The 14,255-nt window shown below is 38.0% G+C and overlaps 1 protein-coding gene across 3 annotated transcripts in view; it reads right to left on the reverse strand.

Moving 5' to 3' along the window:
* LOC100888963 overlaps positions 1 to 7,997 on the reverse strand; it is a 76,987-nt gene extending 68,990 nt beyond the window's left edge. For all 3 annotated transcript variants that reach the window (XM_030990049.1, XM_030990048.1, XM_030990047.1), the window contains exons 1-3: positions 7,905 to 7,997; positions 6,216 to 6,551; positions 5,557 to 5,655 (exon numbers count right to left, since the gene is read on the reverse strand). In XM_030990049.1, coding sequence (XP_030845909.1) covers positions 5,557 to 5,655; positions 6,216 to 6,551; positions 7,905 to 7,992 — 523 coding nt within the window. In that variant the 5' untranslated portion in view covers positions 7,993 to 7,997. The remainder of the gene's footprint in view (positions 1 to 5,556; positions 5,656 to 6,215; positions 6,552 to 7,904) is intronic.
* Between the last annotated feature and the right edge of the window lie 6,258 nt (positions 7,998 to 14,255).

Consider the following 14,255-nt stretch of genomic DNA (forward strand, 5'->3'; position numbering starts at 1 on the left):
TATATCGAAATTCCTTATACGGGAGGAATCCTAGTTCGAATTAACATTGGTCACTTAAAGCTTATGATCTGGAGAGGCAAGACCTCTGAGTGACTAATGTCTTAGAGCAGCCGCAGCAGTTAGCCAGCTAGGGGTTCGGTGGCTTCAGCTAGGCTGAAAGAGTCGGGCGACGGCAGGTGTTTGGGCTGCACCTTTTGAAACTGAGCGAGGCAGTTTCTTGTGTTTCTAGCTTGCACCTAAATTGTCTGTACTGGACATGGGCTGCTCCTGTCTTCCAAGCTTTCTTGTCACCAGTTAAACTGTAAGTGAATTCTACTTATTTCTCTTCTGCAGTAAATTAATTAAGCAAATTGTCAGAGACATTAATTAATGGAGAAATAAGATAAGCCTGGGTGACAATAATTTAAAGGCTCTTTTGACCTGAATCCCTAAGTGTAAATCATTTTATGATTAAAGTCTTGCATATATAATATTATCCTTGACAGAGAAAAGGAATGTTACTTATTTCAAAATGGATGCTGTTCATTTTTTTATCTAGTTGTTACGTGTTATATGATACCAGGAATATGAAGATATTTTATGAAAGTAGAATATAAAGTTATCATTTGCATTTTGATTATTCTTGGAATAATTAGGGTTATTCTAACAGCGTAAAGATGAAGATTGTATTTGGTTAAGGATAGGTAGTTTTAATGCCTCGGTATTTCATTATTGTAAAAATGGCGTTAACTACATGTATGGCGTAAACTTCAGCGTTAAGGATGTAAACCACGGTGTAATCTATGGCGTAAACTGTGATGTAGTTAACGTACACGTAATTCCCATGTGCACTCCAATACCCGAGGTGTCTAGTGTATAGTCCTGCGAACGTCGAAGACTTCGACCTCGACCACATTAGACATGATTTTTTTTCAAAACTTCCGGAGGGCTCATAGGCTAACATTAGTTGACGAAACGAGCTAGAAACAACACGCAAGCCGCCAGAATTTATGGACCCCAACAACGACAGGGCCATCGACAAGAGGCTATACGCAGCCGTGCCCAAAAATACGCCGCAAATTTGAAGGTAGCAGTCACACTATTGCGTATCTAGCTCGTAGGTTCAGATTCTGATGCAGTTTCAGTTCGTATGCTGCTCGTACCAAAGACTGCCTACGGTTGCCTATATGACCATGTTACAGTTCGTTGTGGCTCATAGCAGTACGAGTCAATACGCTGGCGGTGTCAGCTAGCTCTACAGCATACCAGCTCACTCAGGCTGCGGCGGTGTATACATACTAGTCATAAGCATCTTAGCTTCTGACGAGTCTACATCTTTTATAGCCGAAATGCAGCGCAACGACGGTGGTCGGTGCATTGCACCCAATCGCAGTGATAGCAAGCTAAACCGAGCGGTAACCATACAGCGACTGCGAGCTAAAGCGAACGGCGTACGAGCTAGACTCGCCGCGTAGCAAGTAGTAATCGCACAAGGCCTCGTGACTCTGGCTATTTTCCACCCCAAACAGCGGCTGAGATGAATCTAGATACCCGGGGTGAACGCGCGACCGAGTGGCGCTAGCCACGAGGCCTTTTGCAATCTAGATTTTACTACTCTGCATGAATTATTCATTACTTTGGATTTATTGACCAATCAGAACGGCCATCTCCCAGTTAGCTTCGTTCGTGATTCGTTCATTATCAAAACATATAAGAAAAGGTAAAATACGTAAATAAGTCTTGCTTATGAGATGGACATATAAATGATAGATACAAAATATCACATTCAAATCTATTACATGCAAAATTATATTTAAATAGCAAGCATTTTATGACTTATGCAACAATCATACGTGAGATAATTGGACTTTCCCTGTATATAAAATGAACCAGTCCAACTCGTTTTCGTTCCATGTAGAGGTTAGTGGTCTTAGCCCGTACGTCATTCTTAGTTCATAGTAGACCATGTTCGTACTGCGTGGAGTTTACTGTGCTTGTGTGTGTATGTGTGTGTGTGATGGATACTATATGCTGACATCATGCGAGGATACGTTCGCTGATTGGACGCTACCATTTCGGTAAAGAATTCCAGTCGGAAACAAAGGTTAACATAAGATATCCAATCTAGATTACTAAAGGCTACTTGGCTGCGCTACTCGCCCTGACGGTCACTTGGGTTTCCGCGATTAGTCTCTTTTTAGTCGATCGGCGTCTATCGTACATGTGGCCTTGTTTAAAGGCTACGGTTCTTAATTGTTGCTGTGAGCGGTGTGCGAGAGAGAGAGAGAGAGAGAGCGAGAGAGCGAAACAATACGTGCAATCATGCGAACGGCAATGGGCTAAATCGTGCAGGAAACGCAACTAAAGGCAGTGACACGCGCTCAATCCAAAAAAAAAAGAGGTTCGTATGATTCGTATACCTGCGCTAAGCCACTTGCTGTTGCTCGCATTCACTGGTTGCCACTCGTATCCGCTCGTAGGCGATTTGAGCTTGCGTTTGCTTGCGATAGTTTAGAAAATTGTAAAACTAGCGCGGACCAACGCATGTCTATATGCGCTAGTCTGCGTATTGAGTACGTAGTTAGCACGTTTAATTGCGCAAAGGTACGCAAATGTGTGACCGTGGCAAATAAGGAAGCCTCGTGCCAAATATGGTGCTTTTATCCGCCGAGTAACGGTATCCTTAAAATTTAACACTAAGCCACCTGACAATTAAAGGGGGAGTGTAACAGGACAGCTTCACTCTACCTACCACACGTTTTATCAATGACCTAGATGATCTCAATCAATTGAGGGGTAAAATTGTATGATCGAAATGATTGACTATTCAGGTCTTTGTCTTCTACCAAGTTTTGAAAAGTCGTTGGAACAATATGGGATACCCTAATAAGCTGGGAGCCAAAAAGCCATTAAAATATATAAAAAAAAGTCCCCAAGACAGACAAAACAAGTTACTCTTCTAAATAATGGAGAACATTCACCATAAAATGCAAGAAACTAACGAATTCCACAATTTCATAAAACAGTGGAGAAGAATGTGATAGAATGCGAAATATATGGCTTTATATTTCCGCACCCGTATTCCAACAATTCCGTATTTGTGTACTCGGGCCCTATTTCGTAAAACTTGTTATCAGTAACAAGTTACAATAACTGTTATAAGCTACTGAAATCGTGGCATTTGATTTGCTGAGAGCAAATTTATCATAGCATTTAGAATTAGTTTTTCATAACAAGTGTCATGAAATGACATGATTTATCTAACATGATTTGTTTTAACTGTAATTTGTTATGACTGTTATTTTTTTAGGCGACTGGTCAAGAAACTACATGGTAGCAACATTTTAAAATCGCACACTTGACTTTATACACAGCAGTTTACTAATCGTCCGAGTTTGTTTGTAGCAGTTTTACTCGGTATGACTTCCAGATTTCATTTTAACTCCTTAAGTTTCACCCCATACTTAAAGGTACTATGTCCCTTTTGCAGCCAACCTCAAATGCTGTAGAACTTTGCAGGAATTATGAATATGTCATGTATGTCCTATCTGTAAAATTTAAACTTTAGCAGTGTCCTCATATTCAAATTATGCAAGGAAACCCGTTTACTTGCTAGACTTCACTGTCAGACACTATTGAGTGTCATAATAACATATTACAACATGACTGGCCTTTTTCTTCTTTGGTAATAACATACATGAATAGAGTTGCAAAGGGTACATGAGCATTTGTCTACATCAATAACCCACTTCTTATGATGGCCAAGATTAAACTGATTGAAACTTTGCGCAGCATAAAACGTATGACCATTCGGTACAATTGTCTGAAAATCAAGACTTTTACTTTTGGGCTCTATAGCCCTAAAGTCGATTTGACAACTAAAAGTCGTTATTTTCCCACTTGAAGACATTTTCAAGCCCCACCTTTTTAGGGAAGTTCTAAATTAGTATTATCTTTCAAATGCAGTTGGAATTTAACTTTTTCATTTTTTGGCCTGCAAATGGGACATAGTACCTTTAAAGGTATGTTTCTGGAATAATTTTTCGTTATGTTTCAAATAGCATGAAAGATAAGAAGCAGTTATGTTATAGTTTGCATGGCGATTTATCGATTCGAGTGTATTCATTCATGCACACACATTTTATGTTGATTGTCAGGTTTTTGATGTTGAAAGTAAAAGTGCCTTTGTTTTTAGCTTGAAAAGGGAAAGAGATTAGCATGAAATTATTATTTGGTTGATGTAGACGTGGACGGATCCAGGGGGGCACAGGGGGCACGTGCCCACCGGCAATAAAAATGTTAAAATCAGCCCTAAATTCGCCCAAAATGTACTGAAAAACAGGGGCGTACCCCCCGATCAAAAAAAAATTATTAAAAATTGTATTTAAAAAAATAAAAAAATATTCAAATGGCTGACCTAAAAAGGTGACCTAACCCCCCCCCCCCCCCCCCACCAAAAAGTGTCCTTTTATCCCCCCCCCTCCCACCCCCCCCCCCCCCCCCCCCCCCGCTTATTCAGCGGCTGGCTGAGTCGTTGCGATTTTTTTTTTTAACAAAAACAAAAAAAAGTGTCCTCTTATCAGCCCCCCTCCCCCCCCCCCCCCCCCCCCCCCCCCCCGCTTATTCAGCCGCTGGCTGAGTCGTTGCGATTTTTTTTTTAGACTAAAAATATATATATATATATATATATATTCTCTTTTACACCGTTGCTCGTAGTTATCCGTGACAACTCGTAACAAATCGTGTACTGTTGCCGTAAATACATCGTAATAAAACCGCAAACAGCTCGTAATAACTCTTAAACCGGTCGTAAACGTGGCCAAATCGTAAGGATCCGTGAAAGATCCGTGAATTTGTGCGATCCGTAAGGACTCGTAAGAAAAATCCGTGTATGTGAAGGGGGTATTAGGCACACGCTTAGGTTTAAAGTTAGGTCTTTCATATGGAAATAGTGTTATGCAATCATGATCAGGACACATGCATGTTTTATATGTTTCATACTTTTGTTTTAAGTACTTTTTGGATTCATTCTCTAGTTGAAGAAAAACATTAATTTCAAAATACACTTTGTGAAATACCAGCATGATATAATTAAAGAAAACTCTTAATTATTTCTTACTCATCACAATTAATGTGAAAATCGTTTAACAGGAGTTGAAACTACAATCTAACATTCCATGTGTGGATACATTGATCTTATGAATATTTTTCTTGTCTGTTTGGTTTACAGGGTACGGTAACCAACACAGTTGTTGAATTATATTCCCATAACTACGTTTGTACACCACAAGAGATTAAAGTAGGCATTAAGAATCAAGTTACACGCCCTAGCTATTCTCTTTATTGCAACAACGTGTCAAGTACATGGAAGTATATTGGGTCCATCACAACAAGTGTTATGAAACAGACCCCTGGTGTAACTAATGAGGGATGTGCTAATAAGGATTTATGCAAATTTGCCTAAGTTGTATTCTATATCATGTATATAGTAGGCAGCGGAACATAATGCGTCAGAACATGGGGATGTAGTCTAAAAGAATTTCAGTATCGAAACTTAGGGGCTGTTCTGTTACTTACTACATGATGATTCATCCTCATAATTGTCACAGTCGTAATATCCATCGCAAACTAACGTTACTGACACGTTCATGATCGATCCCAAACAAGGAAAGAAATCTGAAACAGAAAAAGGACGATGTGTGTTTTAGGAGTATTCACCTACTTCTGATAATAAACATAATCTTTTAATAATAATAACCCTAATCTCTGCTTCTGTATAATGACAATTAAGATAAACTGATGCATTTTCAGTTACAATTGATCTGACACATAGACTATTGCATATGCTCTTTTGTGTTAATATTATTATTACGTGTTAATGAAAGGGAGCCCGACTTAATAATTACGCTACAGGCTGTTGGTATTGGCGAGAGGTGGGATACTCATTTATTAGAGATTAATGTCGGCAGATCTTGAACTGTACATGTAGTTTTCAACCTAGATCGATGAATACGCTCTTCTTAATCGTGTTGGAAAATGTTTGTTGAAGTTGGTGGGATATGTACTTCTGTATTCGGGCAGCCTTCCCACGTCCTGTTTTATATCTAGCGGTGTCACTGTCTATTAAACAGTAAAGCCATTTATATGTAACTTCTGTTACCTCGAGTAATTTTATTAGTGGAAAAAATCCACAAGGAATTGAACAGTAATAATCCGATTGATGCAATTATACTCACTCAGCAAATCAATGGCAGTAATACCAACACCGTGGTCTAGCCCTGATCCTATGGCGGCAAACCACATCTCATTGTTATCTACATAAACATGATCAAGAGCGTCGTGTGTATGTCCACGGATAGTTGTGATAACAGACCGTATATCAGATGGGTCGTTACCTGTTCCTATTTGGACTTTACTATCATCATCATAGATTCGCAAATTTTGAAGCACAACTTGAAATCCATTCGTGGCGTTTGTTTGTAGCAAGGTTGCTTCATACAACCGTATTTCAGAGGTGTGTGGAAAGGAGATGAAATGTGATTCGCCTTCCGGAAGATAAGTTGCTGAATAATCTGTCAGATTTTTTTTTTTTTAAGAATGAAAGAAAAACAAGAAATTAAAAGAAAAACAAGTAACTTTCGCATCTGTAGATGATTCTGATCAATCCTTCAACTTGAGATTGTTGGATAAGCACTGACTAATTTTGGAGACTCTCCTAAAAAAACCTATATTATCCATACGATTTGACCGACTTAAAGGGATCGTTTTACAATGTAAAATCTGAGATACACGGCCCTACGTGTTATCAGTGTGTGTGATGTGGTGTAATATTAGTGAAGTCCTAAAAAAAAAATGCGCTTCAAAATGATCAAGAAGTGCCTCAAAAAAGTAAAAATCTTCGAGTTACGGTTTTCAAAATTTGTAATTCCAATCATAAATATCTTGATAATCAGACAGGCGATTGGCTTGTAAAATTCACGGGGTTCCTGACTGACCTAAAGGTTTATAATTATCATTGCAGCATGAGCTAAATCCAGAATTTTGTTTCAGAATCTGAGACAAGTTACCTAGACCATAAAGTTCATTCCCCAAAAAGTTTTTGACCTCGCCGTATATGTCAGAGCTCCCAAAAGCTACCTCACGCACAACATTTCGTTGGTTGAAAGTATGATTGGACATTACAAACACGAGAAAGATCACAAGGGATTGGTTAAATAAGAAGCCCCTTAAAGAGTGGGGGCATTTCCCCTAAAAATCGTATGGACAAAATTTATATGGGAAGCAATCTATGTTCATTACAGAATATAATGACTGGCCTATCATGAGATGCAGACATACGACTTCATATTGACAAAATTTGTTGCTTGGACCCGACTTCATGAAGTCAGGTGGCTTAATGAAATTACCCTTACTCGGTGGATAAAAGCACCATATTTTGGTATGACCTATTAATTAAAATTAGCCTATATAGGAGCCCTCCGGCGTTTAAAAAAAAGTAAAACACGAAATTTCAAGATGGTTTACATATTTGACAAAATATTACTCTTCTAACGTCCAGGGAGTCATAAGAAGCTCGGAGTAAAGAAATCTAAAACCATAAAGAATGATGAATATTATTGTTTACTCGCTTCTCATTATGTACACTATTATCTAGATCTATCATTTTTAAATTATTTTAAAAATAATTCCATAAATTGGGGTAAAACAAAAATATTCCAACTATATTAGCGACAGTGTAATACACAGTGATAGATGAACATTTACATTTCCCCGAAAATCTAGGCCTATACACATTGATAAACAGATAAATACGTAACCGGTATACCTTTTATTTAATGTTACTACAATTTTTCAATTTTAATTTATTCATGTTTCCAACAAAACATTACAAATCAATTGTAAACATTTAAAACAAATGTACTTACCCCCAACTGCAATGTGGATGAGGGATGTCATCCAAAGAATAAGGAGAAGCTGGACAACTGAGTGAGTTTTTCCAAAACTCTTCTTCATTTTCATTCCGTTCATGATACTGGGATTAAAATTATAAAATCTGATGTGGTAATTCGATACAAGTATTTGTAATATAATAATAATAATGATAATAATAATAATATTTATAATGATAACAATAATGATAATAATAAGTGGATTTATATAGCACATTTCCAGTGTATACAAGGCGCTGTTCCGTATCCAATCAACAAAATAACAAGAATAAATTGTAGAGGTATGATTTCGGAAGTTTTTTGAAGAAGTAAAGTGTAGTAGTCCTTCTTAGAAATGCAGGGAGTATATGCTATAGGCGTATAGCAACGGATAGAAAGGGTTTCAATCCAGCCTGTTTATATGGGTCAACATCTGCTTTAAAAAGAGTAAAATAAACTCATCAGCATTTAGTGAAATATAATTAATCAGAACAACAGCACCAAATATTAATTTCATATGGAAGAAGTATCTCGAAATTAAAGGGGAATTCCGGCCTGATGTTACTAGAAATAAACAGATTCGAGCAGAGATCGACGTGTTAACATTACTGAAAGCAAAGACGTGTAAAACGTTTCGGGTGCAGCGGGAAAATTTAATAAATTCCGATTAAAGTCTCTGTTTAAGTTATGAATTTTTGATCGTGGGATCGATCAAACACAAATTGGCAACTTTTAAACGTATCTTGAGGGTCCTCCCCCTCCTAATTCGCTAGATGTACCAATATGTTAATAAAAATTCACTTATTTCTAAAAAGGGTTTTAATCATACATGCACCCGAGATATAATCCCTGCTCATATGAATCGAGAAAACACAGGTAATGTACATGTTAGAAAATTCTCAGAACGTAGCAGAAGGAGAAGGACTTCAAAATGGTAAGTAGCAAATTAGTTAGCACTTTAGAATCTAGATAGTGTGATACAGTCTTACCTCGTTATTCACTACAAGATTTTGTTTTCTTTTCTTTCTTTTTCCTGCTTTTTTCCTGGCTGGACGCCCCCGCTTGCAGTATTTCACATGTTCTTCCTCATTTTGAAAGAAATAAATTGTAATGGCCTATGGTAAAAGGGGCTGGTATGGGTATAAAAGAAGCCCCCATCCTTTCGTAGGAAATCGTGATTAAACAAATATGTCTTCTCCCTTGGAAAGATAAGTATATAGGATTGAAGTTACTGAGAAAAACCAGCCAATTTGATGCTTTAAAGGTAATACAAAGTTTTGGGAAATTTTGAAAATTGGGTGGATAGTGATTCTTTACAACTTTGATCTGTTTGGATGCCCATGTGGATGTATAAGCACAAAAAAATTTAGCCCCTAAAACACTTCTGCTTTCGAGAAAAATGGAATATAAATTTTGAAAAATTTCAAATAGCGCCTACGGCCGAACAACGGTAACTGCAACCATGAAACTCTCAGAATATGTAGTTGTGATATATAATTTCCAAATGGGAATAGTTAATCGGTCGATATTTTAGTCAGGAAACATTGTTTTATAGCTTAATTAATATTTTGACCTTGAGAGGGAACTATACAATATAAAGAGTTTATTAATTACAATTTCATAACTTTAGACTCGATTTCAACCGCAACAACGATCACTGAATATTGTAGAATCGCATATGCTTCAAATATGTTCATTTGAACCAAATTCATGACCCCAAACCAAAACTTTGTATTACCTTTAAGTTTACCCAAAGTTTTTTCACACGGTCGATCTTATGAGTTTTTGTTTAACATAACATAAAATTATGACATACACAAGGCATAGATGATAATCAGTTTAAACTATCAATACAGAAATGTACAACACGATAGCTACGGGCAGTCGTGGATCCTCAATTGCGTACCATGATGACGCACTAAACTTCAAGGTTTCGCTACCGTGTTCTTACTAAGATTGCTTGCTCAGCTCGAAGTTTAAAACTTTGAACACTTGTTGTTTTGGTCCTCGTTTTTGGCATTAGTTCGTTTTTTCTGAACTTCAAGGTTGTAGAAGAGTAACAAAATTAGAGACTTAGAAGTTTAAAACTACGACGGTTCCGTGTGAACATAATTATAACGAAGCTTGTAATGACGTGCGGACACACAATGGAAGCAATCATTCATGACAAAATACAAATGACAATTCGTCTAAACTGCTCACTGTATATATACTAAATTTGGAAAATATTAGACTTCAACCAAACCAATTTTGTTATTGTAATATGTATTTCGTTAACACTTCTTAAGTTCATACCATGGCAAACAAAACATATGGGACCTTCTTTTGTTTTTCTTCTTTCCTTCTTTAGGAGACTGGAACCGTGTACTGAATGTCAAGCAAGACACTCAAAACGTTCAGGGAACAAGCCGTTCCTGTTACAAGAAACCGCTAAAATTTGGTAGATTGTTAGAGAAATACGAATTGTGTGATATCTGGAGGGGAATTAATTTTAATAATATTCAGTTTGACTGAAAGAATGAATATCTCAAACTTGCATCAAGATTAGATTATTGGCTGGTCGACAAAAGCTCTTTAAGGAAGAGTTGTAGCACAGATATCAGACCAGCAATGAGAGCTGATCACGACGCAATATTTTATTTCTTTAAAAATCAAAACAAAATCTGTTCGAAAGGGTTCAGATTACTGGAAGCTGAACAGTCGTGTTCTGTTTGATGACTGATATCATAACAATATTTGTGATGTTATTAGTTCAATGAATTCTCAAAATTGGAATCCCCTGCAGAAATGGAAACTTTTGAAAATATGCGCTTTACATTAGAATAGTACGCTTTACAATCTACATTAACATATATAAGAGGACAAACAGGGGCGGCCGAGCGTCTTCCAAAGTAGGGGGGGGGCACCAACAAAAAAGGCCACTTTCTAGAAAAAAAGGGCACTCACAGTGGGAAATCTCAAAGCGAAAATATACCATTTTTTAGACATTGGTACATGTATATACCCCTACATTGTGATTACATTATCAGGGATGATTTCAATATTTGTTTCTCTTCATATATCATACAATATATCGCTTAAGCATCAAACTTTCCAGTTGGGTGTGATGTCTGAACATGCATTTACGAGCGAGCGAAGCGAGCGAGAAAAAAATTACAGATATGTGAGGTCAATGTGCGAAAAATTACATCTTATAAAAAGGAAAAAAGCCAATCGTGATGAAGATATAAGCACATTCTCATAACGGAAGACTAAAAGACCTTTGATAAGTAACGTAATTATATCATCTTTAAATGCGAGCGAACGCAGCGAGCGACCTTTGGGGGACATTGCTCTTAGTCGCTTTAAATAAGGGGCACGTTTAATGATTACATGAAAAGGGGACAATTATCGAAAGGGATAAGACACTTATTAGAAAAGAAAAGGAGCACTTGTCAAAGTGCAAAGGATATTTATAAGAGGTGAAATGAGGCATTTTTTCACCTGAAAAGAGGCACTCACCAGTGATGAAAAAGAGGCGCTTACGAAAATAGGAAATAGGCATTTGTTGACGGAAAAGCGCACCCATCAGATTTTGATAGGGGCATTTATAAGAGGTGAAAAGGAGATAGGTCCCTTATTAGAAAGGAAAAGGGGCACGTATCATTATTAAAAGAGGAATTATCAGAGGTGAAAAGGGGCACTGACCAGATATGAAAAGGGGCACTTATGAAAATGTAAAAGGGAACTTATAATAAAGGAAAATGTGCATTTGTTGAATGAAAAGGGGGCGCCGTTCAGATTTTTAAAAGGGGTAGTTATGAGAAGGGGAAGGAGCTCTCTCTCTCTCTCTCTTTTTAATGGGGGCACTTATCATAAGGAAAAGGGACACTTATTAGAAAATAAAAGGGGCACATGTTAAAATGAAAGGTGTGCTCATCCGAGTTTAAAAAGGGGGATGTTATTAAAAGGAGAAGGGGCACTTCTTACAAAGGAAAAAAGGGGCAGTTTTCAAAGTAAAAGTAGCACCTCTCAGTTTTGAAGAGGGCAATTATCAGAGGTGAAGGGGGCACTTATCAAAAGTGAAAAGGGGCACTTCTCGTACCTGAAAAGGGGCACTTACTAGAGATTAAAAAGGGCACTTCTTCAAGATAATTTCAAGATTTATGAGAATGGAAAATGGACACGTATTGCAAATGAAAATGGGAACATGTCGAAGGAAAAGGGGCACGTGTCAAAAATAAAAAGGGCACTCGGCGAAAAGGGGAGGGGGCACTTTTTGCTAAGTAATAGGGGCACCTGTCAAATTAAAAGGGGCACTTTTCCTATGTAAAAGGGGCACTTCTTACAAAATAAAAGGGGCACTTTTCCTATGTAAAAGGGGGCACTTTAAGGGTATCTGAAAAAGTGGGGGGCACTGTCCCCCCCCCCCTGCCCCCCCCCCCGGAGGGCCACCTCTGAGGAAAAATAACACCACTACGTGCACACCGACACTTTAAAAAGAATTGTTACACTACTGTAAGAAAAGGTGTATCTTTAAGGCTCTCTTAAAATCATGAATGGAAGATGTATTCCCAATTGTCAAGGGTAAAGAATTCCACAGAGCTGGAGGTGAAACCACAAGGGATCGGTTTCCATAGGTATGTATATTAACAGGGTGTACCGCAAGGAGGTGTCGTGATCGATGGCGATCGAAGTGTACTGTGTACGTGCTGGATTGTGCTTATATACTTCATAAAACATTTAGAATCAAATGATACAGGGAAAAGTCTGTCATTACCCACACTCCCTTTAAAATATAGCTTAAATCGATTTAAAAATAAATAAATCAAGATCAATTCTAAATTCGCGTGAAAGATACCGATTATAATAATAATCTTTTAAAGTCCACTCCAAATTTAATTAAGTTAAACCGAAAATGGAATTTTTTTTTTGCTCAATTGGTCGTGAGCCCAGCAGCCACTGAGCAGCGCCAGATCGACGTTGCTCTATCGGTTATTGTTGAACGCCAAACAAGGTAGCAGCAACTCCCATCTTTTAACGTCTTTTGGTATGACGCGGCCGGGGTTCGAACCCACGACCTCCCGGTTGTGAGGGGGACGCTCTACTGACTGAGCCAACACACCGGTGCTATCAGGAAATCTCTAAAATAATATGAGAGTGAGATTAAATTTCGAATAGAGAGGATTTACACTGTAAAGGGGTTTATAACTTGCAACCCCCCCCCCCCCCATCCACTTTCCATGTGACATGCCAATGCGCTCGCCTCTACTTAGAATTAAGAGAAAATGGTGCCAGGTACATTAAATTTTTGAAAAATGAGTCTCAATCAGTTATGCCTACATTTTTTAGAGCAAGCATGTCTGCAATTAACATATCCTTCTTGCTCCCTTCCTCTCTTTCTCTAAAGTTTGCCAAAAATTGATTTCTATAAGATTCATCTTACTTTATCATGATTTGTTGGGGAACAAGAAATCAACAAAAGTCCATAGTGAAAATAACATGAGATTTGGATTCATAAGAAGGACAAAGTTTAAACAATTTAAGATATATAACCAGGGGCTAATAAGGAGAAAGAGGCCAAGGTGCATGATATGCATACTAAAATCAAAAAATTTAATGAGGTAAAGCGAGGAAGCTTAGCAGAGATGGAATTTAGTTTGGACTAATATAGTGATGTTACAATATATCTAATGGTATGACATAACGTATACATCTTTTATAAACAACTTATATCTATGTGCATTCTTTCTGATTTGTGAATATTAAACCTTTATGATTGCAAAGATGTTGCATACAGCCGACTTATGGATAAACTGGAAGCTCCCATCTTTAATAAAATGCATGCTAGGATTGCTAGTGGAATCAAACCATGACCGGTACCAGGCGCGGATCCAGGATTTTCCAATAGGGGGGGGGGGGGGGGCGGAAATTTGAAAATTGCGCAGACCATTTTTTCAGCTCAACATACCAATACTGACAAGGTCATATTAGAAGCACGATACCGGTAGAATTTTTGACATTTTCATCGGGGGGGGGGGCTATAGCCTGTTGCCCGGAAAGTAATTTTCTGGTTTCACAATTCGAAATAGTGAGCGAAGCGAGCGAGCAACAATAATTTGTGAAAGTGTTATTTATCACCAAAATAAACGAGAAAAGATATCAAAAACTCATATTCGGGCAGCTCGCTGTCCCCCCCCCCCCCCCTCCATTACGCGTGAAGCGCGGAAGCTTTGGCCTTTCATTAATTATTGGAGAAAGAAGAAGATCTGTTGTACCATTCTCGACTCTTATTACTTGACTGAATTCAGCCCCCCCCCCTTCCCGCGCGAAGCACGGAAACTTAGGCTTTTCATAGTGAAGTTATTA

The sequence above is a fragment of the Strongylocentrotus purpuratus genome, unplaced genomic scaffold (assembly GCF_000002235.5).
Source record: "Strongylocentrotus purpuratus isolate Spur 01 unplaced genomic scaffold, Spur_5.0 spur5_scaffold_19, whole genome shotgun sequence".
In the NCBI taxonomy this organism is placed as follows: domain Eukaryota; kingdom Metazoa; phylum Echinodermata; class Echinoidea; order Camarodonta; family Strongylocentrotidae; genus Strongylocentrotus; species Strongylocentrotus purpuratus.